Genomic DNA, 25,484 nt, shown 5'->3' with positions numbered 1-25,484 from the left:
AGCGTGTCAATGCCTTATTCATGTGTGCACTCAGAAATGGATAAGGTAGTAATATTGGCTACTGTATAAATATGTGTGTTTCTTCTGCATTGTGTTTTAAGCACATTGCAAATTATAATGGCCCGGATTCAGTAACATTTGCGCTTTTTTTACGGAGGCGCAGGGCAACGTTTTTGCCCTGCGCCCCTGCAATTTTTTTGCGCTGCCCTCGATTCACGGAGCAGATGCTCCGTAAATTGCGCGGGCGCGCCGGCATAATGCCCGGCGTATGCGCACGCAATTTAAATGATCCCGTAGGGGGCGGGAATCATTTAAATTAGGCGCGTTCCCGCGCCGATCGTAGAGCGCATGCTCCGTCGGGAAACTTTCCCGACGTGCATTGCGGCAAATGACGTCGCAAGGACGTCATTTGCTTCAAAGTGATTGTGAATGGCGTCCAGCGCCATTCACGAATCACTTACGCAAAGTACATACATTTCAAATTTTGCGACGCGGGAACGACGGGTATACGTAACATTGGCTGCGCCTGCTAATAGCAGGGGCAGCCTTACGCGAAAACCGCCGTACAGAAACAACGTAAACTGCGTACGCAGGGCTCGCGCAACATTGTGAATCGACGTTAGTATGCAATTTGCATACTATACGCTGAGCACAACGGGAACGCCACCTAGCGGCCATCGCAAGAATGCAGCCTAAGATATGCGGGCATAAGAGCCTTATGCCGCGCATATCTTAGGCTGCAGTCGGCGTAACGAGGTTCCTGAATCAGGAGCATTCGTGACGCCGGGGCAAGTAAGCAATTGCGCTGTGTAACTTATGGTTACACAGGCGCAATTGCTTCTTGAATCCAGGCCAATGTGTTTTAGGATTTGTACCAGGAGTCCTCTAACTTTTTCAAAGAAGGTACAATTCACTGTCTGTCAGATTCAAGGGGGGCCAGACTGTGGCCACTGGGATTAGTAAATGACCCATTGCCTGTGGTCAGTTGGAGGAGGAATAGTATTCCATTGTTGGTGTCAGTGGAAAGAATAGTGCCCGGTCTAAGGCTGGATTCACACCTATGCATTTTTAGTGCTTTTTGCATTTTGCATATTTGCACTACAGTCCATATACCATGGTTTCCTATGGAACACTTTCTGTAGTGCAAAACTGCAAAATGCAAAAAGCACTAAAAATGCATAGGTGTGAATCCAGCCTGATGCAGCTTGGGGACCACTGCTCTGAGCGCGCTAATGTGTGAAATGTGTCACGGGAGAAATAATAGATTTACTTTTATGGGTGGTAAAAATTTATAGCAAAATGTTTGAAGATAAAAATACTGAAAAATATTCATGAATCAGTATAAGCGGCAATCATCCAGTTAAAAAGACAAAATATCAAAATAATAGGTCAGATATTTCCCAGAAATATAGAACTGTAATGCCCCGTAGACACATGATCGGAAATTCCGACAGCAAATCCGATGTGAGCTATTGAACGGAAATTCCGACCGTGTGTAGGCTCCATCGGACTTTTGCTGTCGGAATTTTCGCTAACAAAAGATTGAGAGCTGGTTCTCAAATTTTCCGATGCAAAATTCCGACGCATGCTCGAAAACAATTTGACGCATGCTCAGAAGCATTGAACTTAATTTTTTCGGCTCGTCGTAGTGTTGTACGTCACCACCATAGGCATGCGCACAGGGTGTGTCAGTTGTGCCCAGGCACACCCTAATCACCCTGTGCAGCACAAATTCCCCCTACTTCCCTGGCGCCCCCATCTTTTCCCCCGCATTGCTGCCGGTCTCCTTCTCTCCTCTCCTGCTAACTGTTGCTGTGGGGATGTTTTAGGATAAGTGGGGAAAGGGGCCGGTAAACATGTAATTTACTGGCCCCTTCTCTTTCTGAGTGAACAAATCCGATTGTGTGTACACGGCATAACTTTTTTTTCCAATGCTCTGCAGTCTCACACATTCCCTCTATATCAGGGTTTGCCAACCAGAGTTCCGCAGAACCCTAGGGCTCTTTGAGAGGCCCCCAGGTGTTCCACCACAATCTACCCCTCAGTTGCAGGCAGCTTGCAGGTAGATAGCATTACTTCTGCCAACAAATACAGAACCAGAAAAGGAAGAAGGAATCCGCTGTTATAGTGTTGGCTGTGGCATGCTGTTCCCCGCTGACCATTCCAGGTGTGACATCACCTGGGATGGACAGGAGGGGCCGGCAGGGAACAGAGTGCCAGAAGAGGATTGATAACAGCCACTTACCTGCTTAGCTCTGCATATGAAGGAAAACTAGTACTGTAAAATGCCCTGCTGTGTGACCATGTACTGTGCGTGCCCTGTTGTGTGCTCAATGTAATATTCCCTGCTCTGCACATTTGTACCCTGCTCAAACATAATGTGCTCTGCTCTCATGTAATGTACCCTGCTCCCAAATGTGCCTTGGTCCCACAAAATGTGCTCTGCTTCCACAAGATTTGCCCTGCTTCCTCAAAATGTGCCCTGCTCTCATATAATGTGTCCTACTCCAATGTAATATACCAAGCTCCAACGTAAATTGCCCTGCTGTGTGCCCCATTATGTGCTCTGTTCCCATGTAATGTGCCTTGTTCCCATGTAATGTGCCCTTTACCCATGTAATGTGCCCTGTACCCATGTAATGTGCCCTGCTCCCATGTAATGTGCCCTGCTCCCATGTAATGTGCCCTGCTCCCATGTAATGTGCCCTGCTGCCAGCCCATGTAATTTGCCCACTGCCCCCTAAGTAATGTGCCCTGCTGATCCCTATGTAGTGTGCCCTGCTGACCCACATGTAGTGGGTCCCAATGCACTGTGCCCTCCTGACCCCTTGTACCCTACCCTGCTGCCCCCCTGCACACTGCTTATCTCAAGTTGGTCCCAAAATTCTCTGCAGAAAAAAGCAAGCACAAGTTTCACATTGAATATTTATGTTCTAATATTGATTCTATTATTTAATGCTATTTCTAAAAATACGTTTTGTTATATCAACAGCTTTCTGATCACACCACTGTTCTGTGAGCTGTAGATGAGAACATTATTTCAGGTGTTCCCCCGAGATCCCAAACTTTTTGCCAAGGGTTCCTCCAATGGTAAAAAAAACTGTTGCGAAACCCTCTTCTACATTATAGTTTTCTGTGTAGGAAGTGAACATAACTTTAGATGGAGCAGATTGTTAAAGTCTTATGTATAATCACTGTACATGTTATGAAGAGGGCATAAAGAGGGCATCACTCACTGGACAGGGACGTGTGCAGGGCAAATGTTCTCAGGCTGGTTAGTTCTTTCATCCGCGTCTCTTCCACGCTGGAGCAGAACGTGTTCTCCCAGGCATACAACTTCAGTAGCTTTATTCCTTTCAGGATCTCATTTGTCTTCTTTAGCCTTTCAGTGGAATAATCCTTCACAGGTGAAAAAAGGAGTCACATGAGAAATGAATACATCAGTGCAGTGTGGAGGACAGATATGTCATATCCAGAGACATCAGATGGATGGTGTATGAATAGCACCTTGTCTGTTGGGTAGCAGACCTTAGCAGACACCCAATAACCAAATCAACTTTTCTATATAGAGGAAGACCAATTGAAAGAAACAATTACCTGGTCTTATCCTGCCGGTGTATTTGTCCTTTCTCTGGTGGTTATAAGTATTTTTATTGTGTGTGTGGTGGACTGTGAGCGAGTGTATATGTGTAGTCTAGTGAGAGATTTGAGTGTAAGCTCCTCTGCTGCAGAGGATGATAATGTACAGTAAAACCTTGGTTTGAGAGTGTTTTGCAAGACAAGTAACATTTTTTAATACAGTACATTTTGACTTGATATACAAGCGATGTCTTGATATAAGAGTAGCGTCATGTCACAACTGAGTATAAAATATAAAAGAGGCGCCTCTAAGTGTAGCAATATGGTTACATTTAATGAAGGTACAACATTTAGAAACTCACATGGTTGATGATTAAAACAGGCACAACTAAGTATTCAGGGATCTGCGGTAAAGCTGTCCACATAGACCATGGGTCTTCAAACTACGGCCCTCCAGTTGTTCAGGAACTACAATTCCCATCATGCCTAGTCATGTCTGTGAATGTCAGTGCATTACAAGGCCTCATGGGATGTGTAGTTCTACAACAGCTGGAGGGCCGTAGTTTGAGGATCCCTGACATAGACCATCCTCCGCACCACCATTGATGTCCTCCCTTCCACGAGTGGTTCAAGCCACGCTTTCAGATCACTCTACTGCAGGGTAGACTTCCGGGTCACGATTGCAGACTGATATCGGTGAGAGCCGGCGGTGAGGATGACGTTCTATGTGGATCACTTTACCCCAGATGCCTGCATACTTATGCCGCGTACAGACGGTCGTTTTTTGTGATGAAAAAAAACGACGTTTTAAAAAACGTCATTTAAAATGATCGTGTGTGGGCAAAACGTTGTTTTATGTCTTCAAAAAAACGACAAAAAAAAATTCGAACATGCTTGAATTTTTTGTGTTGTTTTTCAAAACGTCGTTTTTTGTTTCACAGAAATTGACCGTGTGTACCAAAAAACGACGTTTAAAACAACGTTTTTAAACCCGCGCATGCCCAGAAGCTAGTTATGAAGCGAGCTTCAATGGAAAAAAGTGGTGAAACGTAACCTCGCTTTGCTAGAGCATTGTGAAAAAATTATGGTGTGTAGGCAACGTCGTTTTTGAAAATGATGTTTCAAAAACGTTGTTTTTTTCATGATTTAAAAGGTCGTTTTTTTTCATCACAAAAAACGACCGTCTGTACGCGGCATTAGATGTGACTCTTTTAATCATCAACCATGTGAGTTGCTAAATGTTGTACCTTCATTAAATGCAACCATATTGCTACACTTAGAGGCTCCTCTCTTCTATGTTTTACTTTGTAGCTCCTGCTGGATCTTACTTCTAATCCCCTTGTGGAGGCTTCCATTTGTGGATGGACATTTTATGGTTACTATAATCTTTTTATATGGACTATAGACTAAAAGACTTATGATCAAATGGTTTTGGAACGAATCATTTGAGTTTCCATTATTTCTTATGTGAAAATTTGCTTTGATATACAAGTGCTTTGGATTACAAGCATGTTTCTGGAACGAATTATGCTGGCAGTCCAAGGTTTTACTGTATATTAACCAGTTCCCGACCCCCGCATGTACATGTACGTCCACAATATGGCACGTACAGGCACATGGGCGTACACGTACGTCCTCGCCTATTAGCGGGTGGGGGGTCCGATCGGGACCCCCCCCGCTACATGCGGAGGTCGGGTCCGCTCGGGGAGCGATCCGGGACCACGGCGCGGCTATTTGTTTATAGCCGCTCCGTCGCGATCGCTCCCCGGAGCTGAAGAACGGGGTGAGCCGTGTGTAAACACGGCTTCCCCGTCCTTCACTATGGCGGCGCATCGATCGCGTCATTCCCTTTATAGGGAAGACACGATCGATGACGTCATTCCTACAGCCACACCCCCAAACAGTTGTAAACACATACTAGGTGCACCCTAACTCCTACAGCGCCACCTGTGGTTAACTCCCAAACTGCAACTGTCATTTTCACAATAAAGAATGCAATTTAAATGCATTTTTTGCTGTGAAAATGACAATGGTCCCAAAAATGTGTCAAAATTGTCCGAAGTGTCCGCCATAATGTCGCAGTCACGAAAAAAATTGCTGATCGCCGCCATTAGTAGTAAAAATAAATAAATAATAAAAATGCAATAAAACTATCCCCTATTTTGTAAACACTATAAATTTTGCGCAAACCAATCGATAAACGCTTATTGCGATTTTTTTTACTAAAAATAGGTAGAAGAATACGTATCGGCCTAAACTGAGGAAAAAAAATGTTTTTATATATGTTTTTGGGGGATATTTATTACAGCAAAAAGTAAAAAATATTGCTTTTTTTTCAAAATTGTCGCTCTATTTTTGTTTATAGCGCAAAAACTAAAAACCGCAGATGTGATCAAATACCACCAAAAGAAAGCTCTATTTGTGGGGAAAAAAGGACGCCAATTTTGTTTGGGAGCCACGTCGCACGACCGCGCAATTGTCTGTTAAAGCGACGCAGTCCCGAACTGTAAAAACACCTTGGGTCTTTAGGCTGCATATTGGTCCGGGGCTTAAGTGGTTAATGACTGTGAGTATGTGAGTGTAAGCTTCTCTGGTGCAGAGACTGAGTTGAATAGCTCAATGTTCCCTGTACGGTGCTTTGGAATGTCAGAGCTATATACATTTTACCACTTAAGACCCGGACCATTTTGCAGCTACAGGACCAGGCCACTTTTTGCGATTCGGCACTGCGTCACTTTAACTGACAATTGCGCAGTCGTGCGACGTGGCCCAAACAAAATTGGCGTCCTTTTTTTCACACAAATAGAACTTTCTTTTGGTGGTATTTGATCACCTCTGTGTTTTTATTTTTTGCGCTATAAACAAAAATAGAGCGACAATTTTGAAAAAAAAATAATATTTTTAACTCTTTGCTATAATAAATATCCCCAAAAAATATATACAATTTTTTTTTTCCTCCTCAGTTTATGCCGATACGTATTCTTCTACATATTTTTGGTAAAAAAAAAATCGCATTAAGTGTTTATTTATAGGTTTGCGCAAAAGTTATAGCGTTTACAAAATAGGGAATAGTTTTATGGCATTTTTATAAAAGAAATGTTTTACTAGTAATGGCGGCGATCAGTGATTTTTTTTTTTAGTGACTGCGACATTATGGCGGACACATTGGACACTTTTGACACATTTTTGGGTCATTTTCACAGTGATCAGTGCTATAAAAATCCACTGTTTACAGTGAAAATGACACTGGCAGTGAAGGGGTTAACCACTAGGTGGCGCTGTAGGGGTTAAGTGTTCCCTGCATAGTGTTTCTTACTGTAGGGGGGATGGGCTCTGTGTCACATGACACTGATCTCCGCTCTGAGTACAGGGAGCCGAGATCAGTGATATTGTCACTAGTCAGAGCGAGGAGATGCTTTTTTACACAAGCATCTCCCCGCTCTATACCTCTGTGAGTTGATCGCAGGGATCCCCGCGATGATCGAGTCCGCGGGACCTGCGGTCCGACTCACAGGGATTGGCGACCACACGGACAGGCATTTAAAGGGGAAGTACAGGTACGTTGATATGCCTGTCCGTGCCATTCTGCCGACGTATATGTGCAGGAGGCGGTCCTTAAGTGGTTAAAATAATAATAATTATAAAAATAATAATGTGTGACTGTGGTAAAGAGTGTAAGCTCCTCTGGTGCAGAAATTGATGTGATTGGTTCAGTATTTTCCCGATAGCACTGCAGAATATGTCAGCGCTATATAAATGTTAATAATAATAGTGTGTGACTGGTGGGAAATTGGAGTGTAAGCTCCTCTTGTACAAAAACGAATGTGACTGATTCTGTATTCTCTGTACATCACTGCAGTATATGATAGCGCTACTGTATATAAATGTATAATACTAATGTATCACTGATTATCCTCTAGTCGCTCTCCCAGACTTACCAGAGTATTCTTCTGGATTTCGGCTAGCTTGGTAGCAATGAAGTACTGTACCGGAGCGAGCAGAACAATGACAGCAGCCCCAACCAGAGCGCTGACCCCCAGCAGCTTGTATAGTAGGATGACCCCCATTATGATCTGAAAAAAGATGGTAGATTCATACAGTATGTGTACAGCGGATAATATTGTGCTATTTGCCACTGTATTATGGCAGAAGATGTAAAGAGACAGGGCTGGGATCAGATTGGTATTATGGCAATGCCCTTACTTGTCGGCTGTACCTGCACAGGCATCGCCCAGAGATTGGGGCATAGGAAAAGGAACCACATCAGCTGGTTGGTCTCGATGGCCACCAGGTTGTTAAGCTGTCCCAGGGTCATCTCACCCATCGACATGTTGGAGGTGGACAGCTTCAGCATCTTGTTGTAGATCATGGCCTGGAACACATCAGACAATGTGTAAGATTATCTTTTATTTACTACATTTCTACGACCATTTCTCAGTGATCAATTAGAAATACCAGACAAGATAGAACATTATTTGTCTTTTCCAAACTGATTGTGATATTATTTATATTGGCCTTGGGGATACAAACATAAAAAGGACTATGTGGGTCCAAAAAGGTTTGCTCACCCAGTAAAACTACTAAGCTGGGGAGAGCAACACTAATGTTCACAACAATACAGCGTAAGCATTACTAAGGCAACCGTTCGCGATCTGGAGCAAAAGTTTCAATAAAATAACTTAAATGCCAGCATCCATATACAGAAATAGAAGAGACAATATAAATGAACCACTTAACCCCCGGACCATATTGCTGGTCAAAGACCTGAGCACTTTTTGCGATTCGGCCCAGCGTTGCTTTAACTGACAATTGCTCCCAAACAAAATTGGCGTCCTTTTTTTCCCACAAATAGAGCTTTCTTTTGGTGGTATTTGATCACCTCAGCGGTTTTTAGTTTTTGCGCTATAAACAAAAATAGAGCGACAATTTTGAAAAAAATTAATATTTTTGACGTTTTACTAGGGCTGTTACTGATCAAAATTTTTCTGTTCGATTAATCGTTTTTTTTTTTTTTATCGATTAATCGACTAATTTCGATTAATTATAACGCACATACAGATCCAACTACTTTTAGCTGATCTCCTTGCAGGCTGATTCCCAGTGCAGCTACCAACCACTGGAAAAATGAATAGCAGGATACAAAAACACACAAAGGCAGCGCTCGATGGGAATAGCATTAAAACTTTTATAGTCTTCAAGTAGGTAACCAAATAAATATTGCACTGGAGATAAAATCGATGTAGCTACATAAACTGTAAAAATGGTGCGATTAATACCAAACGGTACCAAACGAGTTAATAAAAACATGTAGCTAAGTATGATACTGGTATAAAAATGTGTACAATGATACCACTGCTGAATCCAGATGAGATGTCCCGTGAAGGGAACTATCACAACTCCCAGTGGATGGTTGTAGAATCCCAGGTTGATAGAGGGAAGTGATAGAGGGAAGTGAAACAGCCCTTCAGTGGCGTCACTAGGGTTGGTGTCACCTGGTGCGGTAAAATATGGTGTCACCCCCCCCCCCCCCCCAATAACATTTTTCAAATATTTTTTACCCTACTGTTTGCTCTCTGTTCTCCTTTCTTCCCCTTTTCTCTCTCTCCCTATCCATCTTTCTTGTTCGTTCTATCCCTTCTTCTTTCTCTCCATTTTTCTTTGTCCCCTCCCCCCACATCACTTTCTCCAGGACCGGAATTCACATCTCAGGAGCCTATAGGCCAGGGGCGTACCTAGAGCATTTGGCACCCGGGGCGGATCCAATATCTGGCCCCCCCCCCCCCCCACGTTAAAATGTAAAAACACCCCACTGTGCCCCCTGCATACCTCTGCATCCTTCAATATCTTTTTGTTACTACTGTGTACCCCCTCTCCACAACTACACCTCTGGACCACTTTACATTGCACAGCACCCTGCATCACTGAACCCCTTTACATTAAACAGCCCCCTGCATCACTGGACCCCTTTAAATTACACAGCACCCTGCACCTCTGGACCCTTTTACATTACCCAGCACCCTGCACCTCTGCACCCTTTTACATTACACAGCCCCCTGCATCACTGGACCCCTTTACATTACACAGCACCCTGCATCACTGGACCCCTTTACATTACACAGCATCCTGCACCTCTGGACCCCTTTACATTACACAGCACCCTGCATCACTGGACCCCTTTACATTACACAGCACCCTGCACCTCTGGACCTCTTTACATTACTCAGCCCCCTGCATCACTGGATCCCTTTAAAATTACACAGTACCCTGCATCACTGGACCCCTTTAAAATTGCACAGCACCCTGCATCACTGGACCCCTTTACATCTCACAGCCCCCTTCACCTCTGGACCCTTTTACATTACACAGCACCCTGCACCTCTGGACCCTTTTACATTACACAGCACCCTGCACCCCTTTACATTACACAGCATCCTGCATCTCTTTACATTACACAGCCCCTGCACCACTGGACCCCTTTACATCACATAGCCCCCTGCACCTCTGGACCCCTTTACATTACACAGCACCCTGCACCTCTGGACCCTTTTACATTGCACAGCACCCTGCATCACTGCACCCCTTTTACATTACACAGCCGCCTGCACCTCTGCACCCCTTTACATCACATAGCCCCCTGCACCTCTGGACCCTTTTACACTACACAGCCCTCTGCACCCCTTTACATTACACAGCACCCTGCATCACTGCAACCCTTTTACATTACACAGCCACCTGCACCTCTGGACCCCTGCATGTTACACAGACCCCCCTTCAGTGCAGACACCCCCTCAGTGCAGACACCCCCCTCTCAGTGCAAATCCCCCCCCCCTCAGTGCAACCCCTCAGTGCAAACCCCCCTAGTGAAAACCCCCTCAGTGCAAACACCCCCTTAGTACACCCCCCACCCCTTCAGTGAAATCCCCCCAGGTGCAAACACCCCCCTCCCCTTTCAGTACCTCAGATCATTGCAGGCAGCGCCACGACACATGGACAGAAGGTCCCCTCGGCCCCTCCCCCTCTGTACACACAAACAGAGAGGAGGGGGCTGTGCCTGTGTGCCGACTGCCGACTGCCCCCACATGTCAGCTAAAAAAAAAAAAAAAAAATTTTTAATTTTTTTTTTTTTAAATCGGGATGGTGTCACCCCTCTAGTGGGTGTCACCCGGGGCGGCCCGCACCCCCCGCACCCCCCTAGCAACGCCTCTGCAGCCCTTGCGTGTGGCAGATAGTAAGGTCCCGCCGGCATGCAGATATGAAGGCACAGCAAAGGAGCCCTTCAGATGGACACGGCAAGCCCCGCCAATGTCCGTGACGTTACTGGATCTCCGACAGAACTCCATGAAGGCCCAGAAGCCGGCGGAGAGGTGAGTACCAATCAAAAGAATTTTAATCGATCAAAAAGATTTTGATCGATAAAAAAAATTAAAGATTAATCGATTAATTAAAAGTTAATTTGCACAGCCCTACTTTTTACCATAATAAATATCCCCCGAAAATATATATAAAAAAATATTTTTTTCCTCAGTTTAGGCCGATACGTATTCTTCTACATATTTTTCGTAAAAAAAATCGCAAGAAGTGTTTATTGATTGGTTTGCGCAAAAGTTATAGCGTTTACAAAATAGGGGGTAGTTTATGACATTTTTATTAATATTTTTTTTTACTAGTAATGGCGGCGATCAGCGATTTTTTTTTCGGTACTGCGACATTATGGCCGACACTTTAGACACTTTTGACACATTTTTGGGACCATTGTCATTTCCACAGCGATCAGTGCTATAAAAATGCATTGATTACTGGACCCCTTTACATCACATAGCCCCCTGCACCTCTGGACCCCTTTACATTACACAGCACCCTGCACCTCTGGACCCTTTTACATTGCACAGCACCCTGCATCACTGCACCCCTTTTACATTACACAGCCGCCTGCACCTCTGCACCCCTTTACATCACATAGCCCCCTGCACCTCTGGACCCTTTTACACTACACAGCCCTCTGCACCCCTTTACATTACACAGCACCCTGCATCACTGCAACCCTTTTACATTACACAGCCACCTGCACCTCTGGACCCCTGCATGTTACACAGACCCCCCTTCAGTGCAGACACCCCCTCAGTGCAGACACCCCCCTCTCAGTGCAAATCCCCCCCCCCCTCAGTGCAACCCCTCAGTGCAAACCCCCCTAGTGAAAACCCCCTCAGTGCAAACACCCCCTTAGTACACCCCCCACCCCTTCAGTGAAATCCCCCCAGGTGCAAACACCCCCCTCCCCTTTCAGTACCTCAGATCATTACAGGCAGCGCCACGACACATGGACAGAAGGTCCCCTCGGCCCCTCCCCCTCTGTACACACAAACAGAGAGGAGGGGGCTGTGCCTGTGTGCCGACTGCCGACTGCCCCCACATGTCAGCTAAAAAAAAAAAAAAAAAATTTTTAATTTTTTTTTTTTTAAATCGGGATGGTGTCACCCCTCTAGTGGGTGTCACCCGGGGCGGCCCGCACCCCCCGCACCCCCCTAGCAACGCCTCTGCAGCCCTTGCGTGTGGCAGATAGTAAGGTCCCGCCGGCATGCAGATATGAAGGCACAGCAAAGGAGCCCTTCAGATGGACACGGCAAGCCCCGCCAATGTCCGTGACGTTACTGGATCTCCGACAGAACTCCATGAAGGCCCAGAAGCCGGCGGAGAGGTGAGTACCAATCAAAAGAATTTTAATCGATCAAAAAGATTTTGATCGATAAAAAAAATTAAAGATTAATCGATTAATTAAAAGTTAATTTGCACAGCCCTACTTTTTACCATAATAAATATCCCCCGAAAATATATATAAAAAAATATTTTTTTCCTCAGTTTAGGCCGATACGTATTCTTCTACATATTTTTCGTAAAAAAAATCGCAAGAAGTGTTTATTGATTGGTTTGCGCAAAAGTTATAGCGTTTACAAAATAGGGGGTAGTTTATGACATTTTTATTAATATTTTTTTTTACTAGTAATGGCGGCGATCAGCGATTTTTTTTCGGTACTGCGACATTATGGCCGACACTTTAGACACTTTTGACACATTTTTGGGACCATTGTCATTTCCACAGCGATCAGTGCTATAAAAATGCATTGATTACTGGACCCCTTTACATCACATAGCCCCCTGCACCTCTGGACCCCTTTACATTACACAGCACCCTGCACCTCTGGACCCTTTTACATTGCACAGCACCCTGCATCACTGCACCCCTTTTACATTACACAGCCGCCTGCACCTCTGCACCCCTTTACATCACATAGCCCCCTGCACCTCTGGACCCTTTTACACTACACAGCCCTCTGCACCCCTTTACATTACACAGCACCCTGCATCACTGCAACCCTTTTACATTACACAGCCACCTGCACCTCTGGACCCCTGCATGTTACACAGACCCCCCTTCAGTGCAGACACCCCCTCAGTGCAGACACCCCCCTCTCAGTGCAAATCCCCCCCCCCTCAGTGCAACCCCTCAGTGCAAACCCCCCTAGTGAAAACCCCCTCAGTGCAAACACCCCCTTAGTACACCCCCCACCCCTTCAGTGAAATCCCCCCAGGTGCAAACACCCCCCTCCCCTTTCAGTACCTCAGATCATTGCAGGCAGCGCCACGACACATGGACAGAAGGTCCCCTCGGCCCCTCCCCCTCTGTACACACAAACAGAGAGGAGGGGGCTGTGCCTGTGTGCCGACTGCCGACTGCCCCCACATGTCAGCTAAAAAAAAAAAAAAAAAAAATTTAAATTTTTTTTTTTTTAAATCGGGATGGTGTCACCCCTCTAGTGGGTGTCACCCGGGGCGGCCCGCACCCCCCGCACCCCCCTAGCAACGCCTCTGCAGCCCTTGCGTGTGGCAGATAGTAAGGTCCCGCCGGCATGCAGATATGAAGGCACAGCAAAGGAGCCCTTCAGATGGACACGGCAAGCCCCGCCAATGTCCGTGACGTTACTGGATCTCCGACAGAACTCCATGAAGGCCCAGAAGCCGGCGGAGAGGTGAGTACCAATCAAAAGAATTTTAATCGATCAAAAAGATTTTGATCGATAAAAAAAATTAAAGATTAATCGATTAATTAAAAGTTAATTTGCACAGCCCTACTTTTTACCATAATAAATATCCCCCGAAAATATATATAAAAAAATATTTTTTTCCTCAGTTTAGGCCGATACGTATTCTTCTACATATTTTTCGTAAAAAAAATCGCAAGAAGTGTTTATTGATTGGTTTGCGCAAAAGTTATAGCGTTTACAAAATAGGGGGTAGTTTATGACATTTTTATTAATATTTTTTTTTACTAGTAATGGCGGCGATCAGCGATTTTTTTTTCGGTACTGCGACATTATGGCCGACACTTTAGACACTTTTGACACATTTTTGGGACCATTGTCATTTCCACAGCGATCAGTGCTATAAAAATGCATTGATTACTGGACCCCTTTACATCACATAGCCCCCTGCACCTCTGGACCCCTTTACATTACACAGCACCCTGCACCTCTGGACCCTTTTACATTGCACAGCACCCTGCATCACTGCACCCCTTTTACATTACACAGCCGCCTGCACCTCTGCACCCCTTTACATCACATAGCCCCCTGCACCTCTGGACCCTTTTACACTACACAGCCCTCTGCACCCCTTTACATTACACAGCACCCTGCATCACTGCAACCCTTTTACATTACACAGCCACCTGCACCTCTGGACCCCTGCATGTTACACAGACCCCCCTTCAGTGCAGACACCCCCTCAGTGCAGACACCCCCCTCTCAGTGCAAATCCCCCCCCCCTCAGTGCAACCCCTCAGTGCAAACCCCCCTAGTGAAAACCCCCTCAGTGCAAACACCCCCTTAGGACGCCCCCCACCCCTTCAGTGAAATCCCCCCAGGTGCAAACACCCCCCTCCCCTTTCAGTACCTCAGATCATTGCAGGCAGCGCCACGACACATGGACAGAAGGTCCCCTCGGCCCCTCCCCCTCTGTACACACAAACAGAGAGGAGGGGGCTGTGCCTGTGTGCCGACTGCCGACTGCCCCCACATGTCAGCTAAAAAAAAAAAAAAAAAAAATTTAAATTTTTTTTTTTTTAAATCGGGATGGTGTCACCCCTCTAGTGGGTGTCACCCGGGGCGGCCCGCACCCCCCGCACCCCCCTAGCAACGCCTCTGCAGCCCTTGCGTGTGGCAGATAGTAAGGTCCCGCCGGCATGCAGATATGAAGGCACAGCAAAGGAGCCCTTCAGATGGACACGGCAAGCCCCGCCAATGTCCGTGACGTTACTGGATCTCCGACAGAACTCCATGAAGGCCCAGAAGCCGGCGGAGAGGTGAGTACCAATCAAAAGAATTTTAATCGATCAAAAAGATTTTGATCGATAAAAAAAATTAAAGATTAATCGATTAATTAAAAGTTAATTTGCACAGCCCTACTTTTTACCATAATAAATATCCCCCGAAAATATATATAAAAAAATATTTTTTTCCTCAGTTTAGGCCGATACGTATTCTTCTACATATTTTTCGTAAAAAAAATCGCAAGAAGTGTTTATTGATTGGTTTGCGCAAAAGTTATAGCGTTTACAAAATAGGGGGTAGTTTATGACATTTTTATTAATATTTTTTTTTACTAGTAATGGCGGCGATCAGCGATTTTTTTTCGGTACTGCGACATTATGGCCGACACTTTAGACACTTTTGACACATTTTTGGGACCATTGTCATTTCCACAGCGATCAGTGCTATAAAAATGCATTGATTACTGTAAAAATACCACTGGCAGGGAAGGGGTTAACACTAGGGGCGGAGAAGGGGTTAAGAATGTTCCCTGGGTGTGTTCTAACTGTAGGGGGGGGGTGGACTCACTAGGGGAAATCACTGATCGCTGTTCATACATTGTATGAACAGACGGTCAGGCAATTCTCCCCTGACAGGATTGGGAGCTGTGTGTTTACACACACAGCTCCCGGTCCTCGCTCTGTAACGAACGATCGCGGGTGCGCGGGAGTCAGGAGCGAGCGGGGGGCGCGTGCCCCCAGTGGCACGCGCGCGCCCCTAGTGGCCGCTTCGAAAGCCGACGTTATACTACGTGCTCTCGCGCCGTAGAACTGTGGCGGCTGGTCGGCATGTAGTTAAACAATGTGGCCTGGATTCTTATACGAGTTACGCCAGCGTATCTATGCGCCTGATTCTTAGAATCAGTTATGCATAGATTAGTATTAGATCCGACCGGCGTAAGTCTCTTACACCGTCGTATCTTAACTGCATATTTACACTGGCCGCTAGGGGCGTGTACGCTGATTTACGCCTAGAAATATGTAAATCAGCTAGATACGCAAATTCACGAACGTACGCCCGGCCGACGCAGTACAGATACGCAGTTTATGTTAGGCTTTTCCCAGCGTAAAGTTACCCCTGCTATATGAGGCGTACATGAAGCGTACCAATGTTAAGTATGGACATCGTTCCTGCGTCGAATTTTGAAAATCTTACGTCGTTTGCGTAAGTCGTTCGCGAATAGGGCTGGGCATCATTTACGCTCACGTCGAAAGCATTGGCTTCTTGCGGGTTAATTTGGAGCATGCGCACTGGGATACTTTCACAGACAGCGCATGCGCCGTTCGTAAAAAGCGTCATTTACGTGGGGTCACATTAAATTTACATAACACACGCCCACATCTACCACATTTGAATTAGGCGGGCTTACGCCGGCCTATTTACGCTACGCCGCCACAACTTTGGTTTGAGAATATGGCACTTGCCTGTCAACGTTGCGGAGGCATAACGTAAATAGGATACGTTACGCCCGCACAAAGATACGCGGTTCTACGTGAATCCGGGCCTGTGTGTTTAGTAATACTTCAATTAATTTGAAGGTTTCAGTCATGTCCCCCTTCTTCTCTTTTTACCTCAAGACTATACATTTTAAAGCTAAAGTTTAATATGCTTATATTTTGCCTTACCTGGTCCCCTTTCTCACCACAAACATGCAAAAAATAAAACTATATATAAAGAAAAAAAAGAGGTCATCACTAGATCACTATCTTTCACTTTGCAATGTGTTTTCAGCTCGTAAAACGCTTGTAAAACACCAGAAAAAACATCTAAAAAAACTTCCAACAGGCAAAATACCACTCATTTCAATGGCACCTCTGAGCGTTTTGTCACCTGAAGAAAAACTCCTGAAGCTCAAAAAAAGTACATGAGCTTCTTTTTGGGCAGATTACAGGCATTTTTCTGTTTTTTACATTGGTGACCTTTTGATCTGTACAAAAATGCTGCAAAATTGAGGTAAAACATGCCTTAAAAATCACGACAAAATTGCGGTAAAAATCCTCTTTTGTGTAACAAATATAGTGGTCAAACCAATAAAAAAAAGGGAAAGACAGGTGTGTGATGGCTTATCAAAGAGGGAAGAATTGAAGTCAGAATGTGGCCTGAACTGGAAGATGATAGATATGTGTGTTCCCAGTACTCCTTACGTATTGGCTACATTAAGGCAGCAGATGGGAGCTCAGCTTTAGCTACTGTATCTATTAGGAGATAAATGCTACAAGGCTGCTCAGTTCTCGTCATCAGACTCTGCTACATGTTTTCATTCTTGTGCTTTTTCTAGATTTCACAATGTGTTTGGCAAGGACGATGGCAGGTTTCTCACAGTGGACCTGACCTCAAATGATTAATAATTGCTTACTGAGAGGAAACATCTAGAATGGTCAATTATGCCTAAACAGTAACCTGAAAAGAATTACCGTTTGTTTTAAAGGGGTTGTAAAGGTTTGTTTTTTATTTTCTTTCTCAATATTTTTATTGAATTTTCAATTCTCAAATAAAGAAATACAAACTGTAAACATATATCTGCAGTTACACAGTGAAATGGCTTTAATGGGGTTGTAAAGGTTGTTTTTTTTATTTTCTAAATACGTTCCTTTAACCACTTCAGCCCCGGACCATATTGCTGGTCAATTACCTGGCCACTTTTTGCGATTCGGCACTGCATTGCTTTAACTGACAATTGCGCGGTCGTGCGACGTGGCTCCCAAACAAGATTGGTGTTCTTTTTTTCCCCACAAATAGAGCTTTCTTTTGGTGGTATTTGATCACAGATAAAGTGACAATTTTGAAAAAAATAATAATATTTTTAACTGTTTGCTGTAATAAATATCCCCAAAAATATATATATAAAAAAAATGTTTTCCTCAGTTTAGGACGATATGTATTCTTCTACATATTTTTCGTAAAAAAATCGCAATAAGTGTTTATTGATTGGTTTGTGCAAAAGTTATAGGGCCAGATTCACAGAGCGAGTACGCCGGCGTATCTACTGATACACCGGCGTACTTTCAGATTTCCTGCGTCGTATCTTTAGTTTGAATCCTCAAACCAAGATTCTACGGCTTCTGGCTTCGATCCGACAGGCGTACGGCTTTGTACGCCTTCGGATCGTAGGTGCAATACTTCGGCGCCCGCTGGGTGGAGTTTGCGCCGTTTTCCGCGTCGGGTATGCTAATTAGCTTTTTCCGTCGATCCACGAAGGTACGCGTGGCCGTTGCATTCTCTTATGTCGTTGCTAGTCGGCTTTTCCCGGCGTATAGTTAAAGCTGCTATTTTGCGGCGTATAGATAGACTTGCCATGTTAAGTATGGCCGTCATTCCCGCGGCGAAATTAGATATTTTTTTTTTCGTAAGTCGTCCGTGAATAGGAAAGTACGTAACTCACGTCTAAGTTCAAAAAATTACGTTGTTGCGACGTCATTTTGCGCAAAGCACGGCGGGAAATTTCGAATGGAGCATGCGCAGTTCAATCGTCACGGGGACACGCTTCATTTAAATGAATCACGCCCCTTACCCGCCGATTTAAATTACGCGCCGAGAAATACACTACACCGCCGAAATCGGCGCGAAATCTTCCTGGTTTCGACTTACGGTGGCGTAGCGTATCTCTGATATGCCGCGCCTTTCTAAAAGTATGTGAATCTGGCCCATAGCGTCTACAAAATAGGGCATAGTTTTATGGCATTTTTATCAATATTTATTTTTTTACTAGTAATGGCGGTGATCAGCGATTTTTATCGGTACTGCGACCTTATGGCGGACACATCGGACACTTTTGACACATTTTTGGGACCATTGGCATTTTTATAGCGGTCAGTGCTATAAAAATGCATAGATTACTATAAAAATGCCACTGGCAGGGAAGGGGTTAACACTAGGGGGCGAGGAAGGGGTTAATTATGTTCCCTGTGTGTGTTCTAACTGAAGGGGGGGTGGGACTGACTTGGGGAAATGACTGATCGCTGTTCATACGATCAGGCATTTATCCCCCTGACAGGACCGGGAGCTGTGTGTTTACACATACAGCTCCCAGTTCTCGTTCCGTAACGAGCGATATCAGGTGCCCGGTGGTGATCGCACCCGCCGGGCAAGCGCATCGGGACCAGGGGCGCGGGGGCGGCGTGCACGCGCCCCTATTGTCTGAATCGCGAGATGACCTATAGCTACGTGATGTCGCGCAGCCGAGCCGACCTGCCGCCAGCTAGTGGTTAAGCTAGTGCATTGTTGGTTCACTTACCTTTTCCTTCGATTTTACTTCTAAATGTTTTTTTTACTTTGTCTGAATTTCTCACTTCCTGTTTCTCCTCAGTAAGCTTGCCCCCATCATAATTTTCCTTCTAAATGTTTTTTTTATTTGTCTGAATTTCTCACTTTCTGTTTCTCCTCAGTAAGCTTGCCCCCATCATCCGAGCCCTTCTGGCTCGGGGTTAGTCAGTGTGCTCGCCCCCTCCCTTGGGACTACATCCCTGCAGGGAGATGCTGTGTACACACTGACTAACCCCCAGCCAGAACGGCTCGGATGATGAGGAGAAACAGGAAGTGAGAAATTCAGACAAAGAAAAAAACATTTAGAAGGGAAATTGAGGGAAAAGGTTAGTGAAACAACAATGCACTAGCTTTAAGGATAAAAAAACGAACCTTTACAACCCCTTTAAATTCTTCTAAAAAAACACTGCATTTCCCCTGCCTAGGAACTTCTATTCTGCAGCCTCATAGCTGTATATGTGCAGTATGGGATCATCTAAGACGCTGCTGCCTCTGACTGCTAGTCTCACCAGATTTGGAATGAGATTTGCTGATAGGTTCACTGTTCTCCTGGCTGGACAGGAAGCTGTACCTGGGGACCTGCAGGGCAATGATCTCATTGTATGGATCTGTGCTTCCTCCACCTCTATATGTACCCCACCAGTCATCAAATCACTAGTCAACTGGAAGCCATTCTTACATTAAAGCGGAGGTCCGGTAAAAAAAAAAAAAAATTAAAAGTCAGCAGCTGCTAACACTGTAGCTGCTGACTTTTAATAAGGACACTTACCTGTCCTTGTCGCCAGCGATGTCGGCCCCCGCCGAGGCTGATCCTCGATCCTGGCAGCTCCAGGCGCCGCCATTCACAGTAAGGAAAACAGGCAGTGAAGCCGTGCGGCTTCACTGCCCGTTTCTTACTGCGCATGCTCGAGCAGCGTGGCGATTTGTGAATGGGCCGGCTGCTTTCTGGGATACACACAGTTCCCAGAATGCAGCGCACCCCATCCACAAGAAGAAACTGAGTGTAGGAGGAGGAAGAGAATCCACCGCGGAGGATGAAGAGGCAGATTCGGGACTTCTGCATAGCAACAGCTATTTCGGGTAAATAAAATTATTTTTTATTTTTTTATTTTAGATTTTTGGAGGAATTTTTTTTTAGGGTGGAACTCACTTTAAGGAGCAAAGCCTTACTTCTCTACCAAAATGGCTTCAGATACACAGTGCAGTACAAGGCATAATACATAAATAATGAGGAATAGATCAACTGAGGAATAGACAGTGCAGAGCAAGGCATAATAAACACAATTGGCTAGATTTACGCCGTCGTAACTCGGAATCTAAGCCGTCGTATGTTTAAGTGTATGCTCAAACTGAGATACACTTTAACCTAGCTAAGATACGACAGCATGCGCCGTCGTATCTTAGCTGTCTAGTTCCGCTGGCCGCTAGGGGCGTGAACGCTGATTTACGCCTAGAATGCGTAAATCAGCGAGATACGCCAATTCACGAACGTACGCTTGCCCGTCGCAGTAAAGATACGCCGTTTACGTAAGGCGATTCCCGGCGTAAAGTTAGTCGAACAAATAGCTGGACTAGTCAATGTTAAGTATGGCCGTCGTTCCCGCGTCGAAATTTGAAAAATTTAGGTCGTTTGCGTAAGTCGTCCGTGAATGGGGCTGGACGTCATTTACGTTCACGTCGAAACCAATACGTCCTTGCGGCGTACTTTGGAGCAATGCACACTGGGATATGTCCACGGACGGCGCATGCGCCGTTCGTAAAAAGTCAATCACGTCGGGTCACAAGTAATTTACATAAAACACGCCCCCCACCTCCTCATTTGAATTAGGCGCGCTTACCCCGGCCCATTCACGCTACACCGCCGTAACTTAGGAGGCAAGTGCTTTGTGAATGCAGCACTTGCCTCTCTGAATTACGGCGGCGTAGCGTAAATACGATACGCTACGCCGCCTCAAGGATACACACATCTACCTGAATCTAGCTAAAAATGATTAACAAATCAACTGCAAAAAAAACACAGGCAATACCGGTGAATAGACCTCTGCCTGCCTTTTTTTGGGCACAGCACAGTTTCCACTGTATGGGTTCTCTTTATCCTCCCTTCACTTTCTAGATGCTATAACACATCCACAGCACTGCTGGGGAGTATAAAGGCTTAGATTAGACCTTTTTTTTTTTTTTTTAGTTTGGACAGAATGGAGAAATTATAGGCCTCTTGTAAAAATTTGAATGCAGTCTGTGGGAGATTTAGCCACACTTCCTGTTAAGACAGTGGAAAGCAGACTGCAATGAAACAAGTTTGGGTTAAAGTTGGGCTTTAGTATTTGTTGCATTGCTAAGTGCTACCATGTGTTTTCAGATGAATTGTGTTAAGCATGAGCATGGTTGGATGAAAATTCTGCAGAGAGGACTTTCATCTAACAAATGTCAACACAGTACAACTATGATTAAACTCTACTGAAATACCTGGACTCCTCGGGGGAGTGTTAGATTCCCATCACTATGTGAACTAGAACTATTGTTAGGGACAGTAGATGTTGCGCTCACCAGTAATGCTCCACGCAGATTGATCCCTGTCTCTATGGCGACATAATAGGAAGCCTGCAGGAATGTCCTTTGGAGGATTAGGGCCAGAAATAAAAGAACAGCCAATACATAGTACTGCTCCAAAAATTCCTTGGAAGACATGAAGTAGACATTGACGAAGGTAGTTTTTTGTAGATCCTGGAAAAGGTATGAAAAAGAAATCGTTAACAGGATAACAATGACTAGATGAGGCCACATATAAAGTAGAGAAAGCAGGTCTGTGAGATGGAAAAATATTTATTAAAATGTAGCCAGTGAAGTGAAAGTGAAGATGGCTGGTCCAAGCAGGAGGTGTTTGTTTTACTGCTGATGGGCAATCTGGAGTGCAATGTTGGAACTGTCGGGAAGGTGCAAGAGAGTGAATATTCAAGGTACAGATAGCAAGAGACAGAAGTATTAATAGCCTTCTTTTGCATACAACTTTTATATATATATTTTTGGAGGCAGCAGAATTGCTTTAAAGATTTGGGACAAAAGGGAGGTCCGGACAACAGGAGAACTTAAATCTGAACTTCAGGATTGCACAGTTGTACAGGCTCCTCTCCTGTACTGTAATTGCTTACTATGATTTCACTGCACACCAGGGGCGGACTGACCATTGGGACTCTCTGGCACTGCCCAAGGGCCCCATGCCACTAGGGGGCCCCATCAGGGTTGCCAGGCTCAATAAAACCAGGGACAGTATGTAAAAATCTGTGTTTTTTTTTTTTATCTGACCCTGATATGTCCGTAACCGACATGCTTTTAATGTGAAAATTCTGAGATTTTAGCTGCCCTGCCTCTGCACTGCCTCCTGGCGTGGTGGCCATATGTAAGCCTGGGGGCCCCATAATCTTCTATTGCCCAGGGGTCCCATGATTTGTCAGTCCACCCCTGCTGCACACTGTGAGCTTCTCACAATGTGCATTTGAAGCTGTAGCATTTCAGCTAGAGCCCACCACATATGGGTGTTACCTAGGGTGATCGGCATGCAAATACAGCCTGCCTAGGAATACTGACATTCACTCACCAAGGTATTTTGGGGCTGTGGGCTCTAGAGAGGAGTATTGAGGCAGGGTGCTCTGAAGTTTTCAGAAAGCTATGCAGAGCACTCTGTCAGGCCCTCCTACCAGCAACAATCTGCCTGCAATGCATCTCTATGTTCAGATTTAAGAAACAGAGACCTATTGATGACATCACTGGGTCTAAAATAAGGTAATGTAATGAAAACTGATTTTTGTTAAATTTCTTTAGCACGTTAATGGGAAAGAGTAAGGCCCCATGCACACGAGAAGCAAATGCAAACACATGTAAACTCAAGTTTTCAAAGGCAAAAACCGGCGTTTAGAACGCCGTTTTTTGCCGCGAATTTCGCTGCGTTTTGCCGCGTTTAGCTGCGTTTTACCGCGTTTGCGGCTATCAGCGTTCATAACAAAGACATTGTTGACCCTCCCAAAGCTTTGAAATGCAAAAATGTTTGCGTCTGAACCCAAAATTTTGCGTCTGAAAAAACGAGCCTAAACCCAACTGCTTAAAAACGTGAATGTGTGCATGGACACATAGGATAACATTAAATGTGTTCAGGGGCAGTTGAAAAAAATGCCCAAATGCCTCTGAACTCGAGTTTACCAGCGTCTCGTGTGCATGGGGCCTAAGAAACCAGGAACTGAAAAATCTAAGAAGCAAATGACAATTGAAACAGACTACTTCATCAATTATATGGTCAAGATATGTATGCCCTGTTGTCTGGATCACCTTATGTTGCCTGACAGCTTAAGGCCCTGATGAAGGCCCCTCAGACCACTGAAGCATGTTGGAGTTATCACAGATACTATTATCAATAAATTAAATCTGGACTTCATTACATGCAATCTACTTACTGCAATCCTGATAAGCAGTAAAAATCTGAAAGGGGTTGCAACACTTGCACAATCCAGAGTTAAAAAAATAAGTTTTTGCTTGAGATTCACGCAAAGAAAAAGGTTGAGAATACAAGTGACCCAAAAAAAATGAAAAATGTTGTTTTTATCTAGAGTTTACCCTGTGCTTGGACTATACACACTAATCGCAGCTTGGAAATGGCTGGGGACTTCACACACACCCAAAACATAACATGAACACATTTTCCCTGAATGCCCCCTACACCACATCCTACATTGTATGAAAGTCATACACACACACACCTGTTCTTGTTTGGTCTCAGTGTAGTTTCCCAGATTTTGAACAATCCCAGAGATGCAGAGGGGTCCAGCAAAGCCCAGCAGATCGGCCAAGTAGCGGAAGGTGCTGCTCAATAGTATGGGGCGGCCAAACGCCTTGTATATGGCCACCCAGATGGATGGGGTCTTGTGAGGTTGGTCAATAGCCTTTTTCTAAGGAGAAACAATAATGTAAATAATTTATTGAGATAGTATAAATGAATCCGCGCAATGAACACAAATATTGCCTGAGAGTGAGTTTTTTGGGGTTTGCACCCTTAATTAATTAATTTATTTATTTATTTATTTAAGCAGCTGCCCCTACTTTATTTCACCTAGGTGAGATAATGATATGAGTGAGGAGTGGAAGTAGAATTGGCGCTAGCTTATTTAATATATAAATATAAAGTGCAGTGCTGTTAGTGTGAAAAAACACAGTGGTAAATGATCAAATCCAGATAAAAAATCCACATTAATAAAATCCATGTGCCAAAAGTGCTAGTGATATCCAGTCCAAAACATGTGCATAAAATAGACTGACAAAGAAAGTGAAAAAATATTAATAAATAAATAAATAAAAATAAATATGATGAGAAAGTGCTTTGTGCTGATGTGAATGTCTAGTTCTGTAATTCACACAGTGATCCACTCAAACTGTGCTCCTATGTGTACGGCACTCCCTCTTGGGGTTTACAGCGTTCATAGTGTATGCTACTGTGCAGCACTCTGGCAATGGTACGTCCTGCTGTAATCCTGGTGGTGTTGGCACTTTTGGCACATGGATTTTATTAATGTGCATTTTTTATCTGGATTTGATCATTTACCACTGTGTCTTTTCACACTAACAGCACTTCACTTTATATTTATATATTAAATAAGCTAGCGCCAATTCTCCTCACTCACTAATTTATTGGTTTGGTACATTTTTATCATTTGAGCACCCACAAATCTCTTTACTACGCTCCTAAGGAATATAGAGGTGCAATGTTTGCTATAACAGTGCTGGCCTGGGCTGTATTACAAAGTCACATAGTTAATAGGATTGAATGCTATTGAGTGCTATTCTTTCTTAGCCAAAATAAGGAAAGCGGCAAATATAGATGTTTCAAAAATTATCTTGTAGAGGGCAGTTTGCCCATTTAGAAAGAACCCATTTATTCAGGAGGTGGAGGGGTAGGGAATTTAAATAGGCCCTGTCACTGTACCCAGAATGGGCAAGGTGACAGTGTCTCTTTAAAGTACAGGCGGCCCCCTACTTACAAACATCCGACTTACAAACGACTCTTACTTACAAACGGAGGGAGACAACAGGAAGTCAGAGGAAATCTACCCCTAGGAAGGGAAATTCTCTCCTGTAAGAGTTATTATTATGGGAAAAAGGCATCTCCTCTCCACTGATGCTTTATCACCAGTCCATGTTTCCCTAACAATCCAAAATGTTCTAAATCCAACTGTCATTGGGACAGGAAGTGAGGTGAAATCTTCTGAACATATGCGCAGACAGCAAAACAAATGT

General features: G+C 44.6%; 1 protein-coding gene across 5 annotated transcripts in view; it reads right to left on the bottom strand.

Moving 5' to 3' along the window:
• Nucleotides 1-25,484, bottom strand: part of ABCC9 (ATP binding cassette subfamily C member 9) — a 155,808-nt gene that overhangs the window by 84,148 nt on the left and 46,176 nt on the right. For all 5 annotated transcript variants that reach the window (XM_040345434.1, XM_040345437.1, XM_040345433.1 and 2 more), the window contains exons 8-12: nt 23,954-24,142; nt 21,753-21,929; nt 7,796-7,951; nt 7,518-7,652; nt 3,237-3,399 (exon numbers count right to left, since the gene is read on the bottom strand). In XM_040345434.1, the coding sequence (XP_040201368.1) occupies nt 3,237-3,399; nt 7,518-7,652; nt 7,796-7,951; nt 21,753-21,929; nt 23,954-24,142 (820 nt within the window). The remainder of the gene's footprint in view (nt 1-3,236; nt 3,400-7,517; nt 7,653-7,795; nt 7,952-21,752; nt 21,930-23,953; nt 24,143-25,484) is intronic.

This window comes from Rana temporaria, chromosome 3 (genome assembly GCF_905171775.1).
Source record: "Rana temporaria chromosome 3, aRanTem1.1, whole genome shotgun sequence".
In the NCBI taxonomy this organism is placed as follows: domain Eukaryota; kingdom Metazoa; phylum Chordata; class Amphibia; order Anura; family Ranidae; genus Rana; species Rana temporaria.
This window is presented reverse-complemented; position numbering and strand designations above follow the sequence as displayed.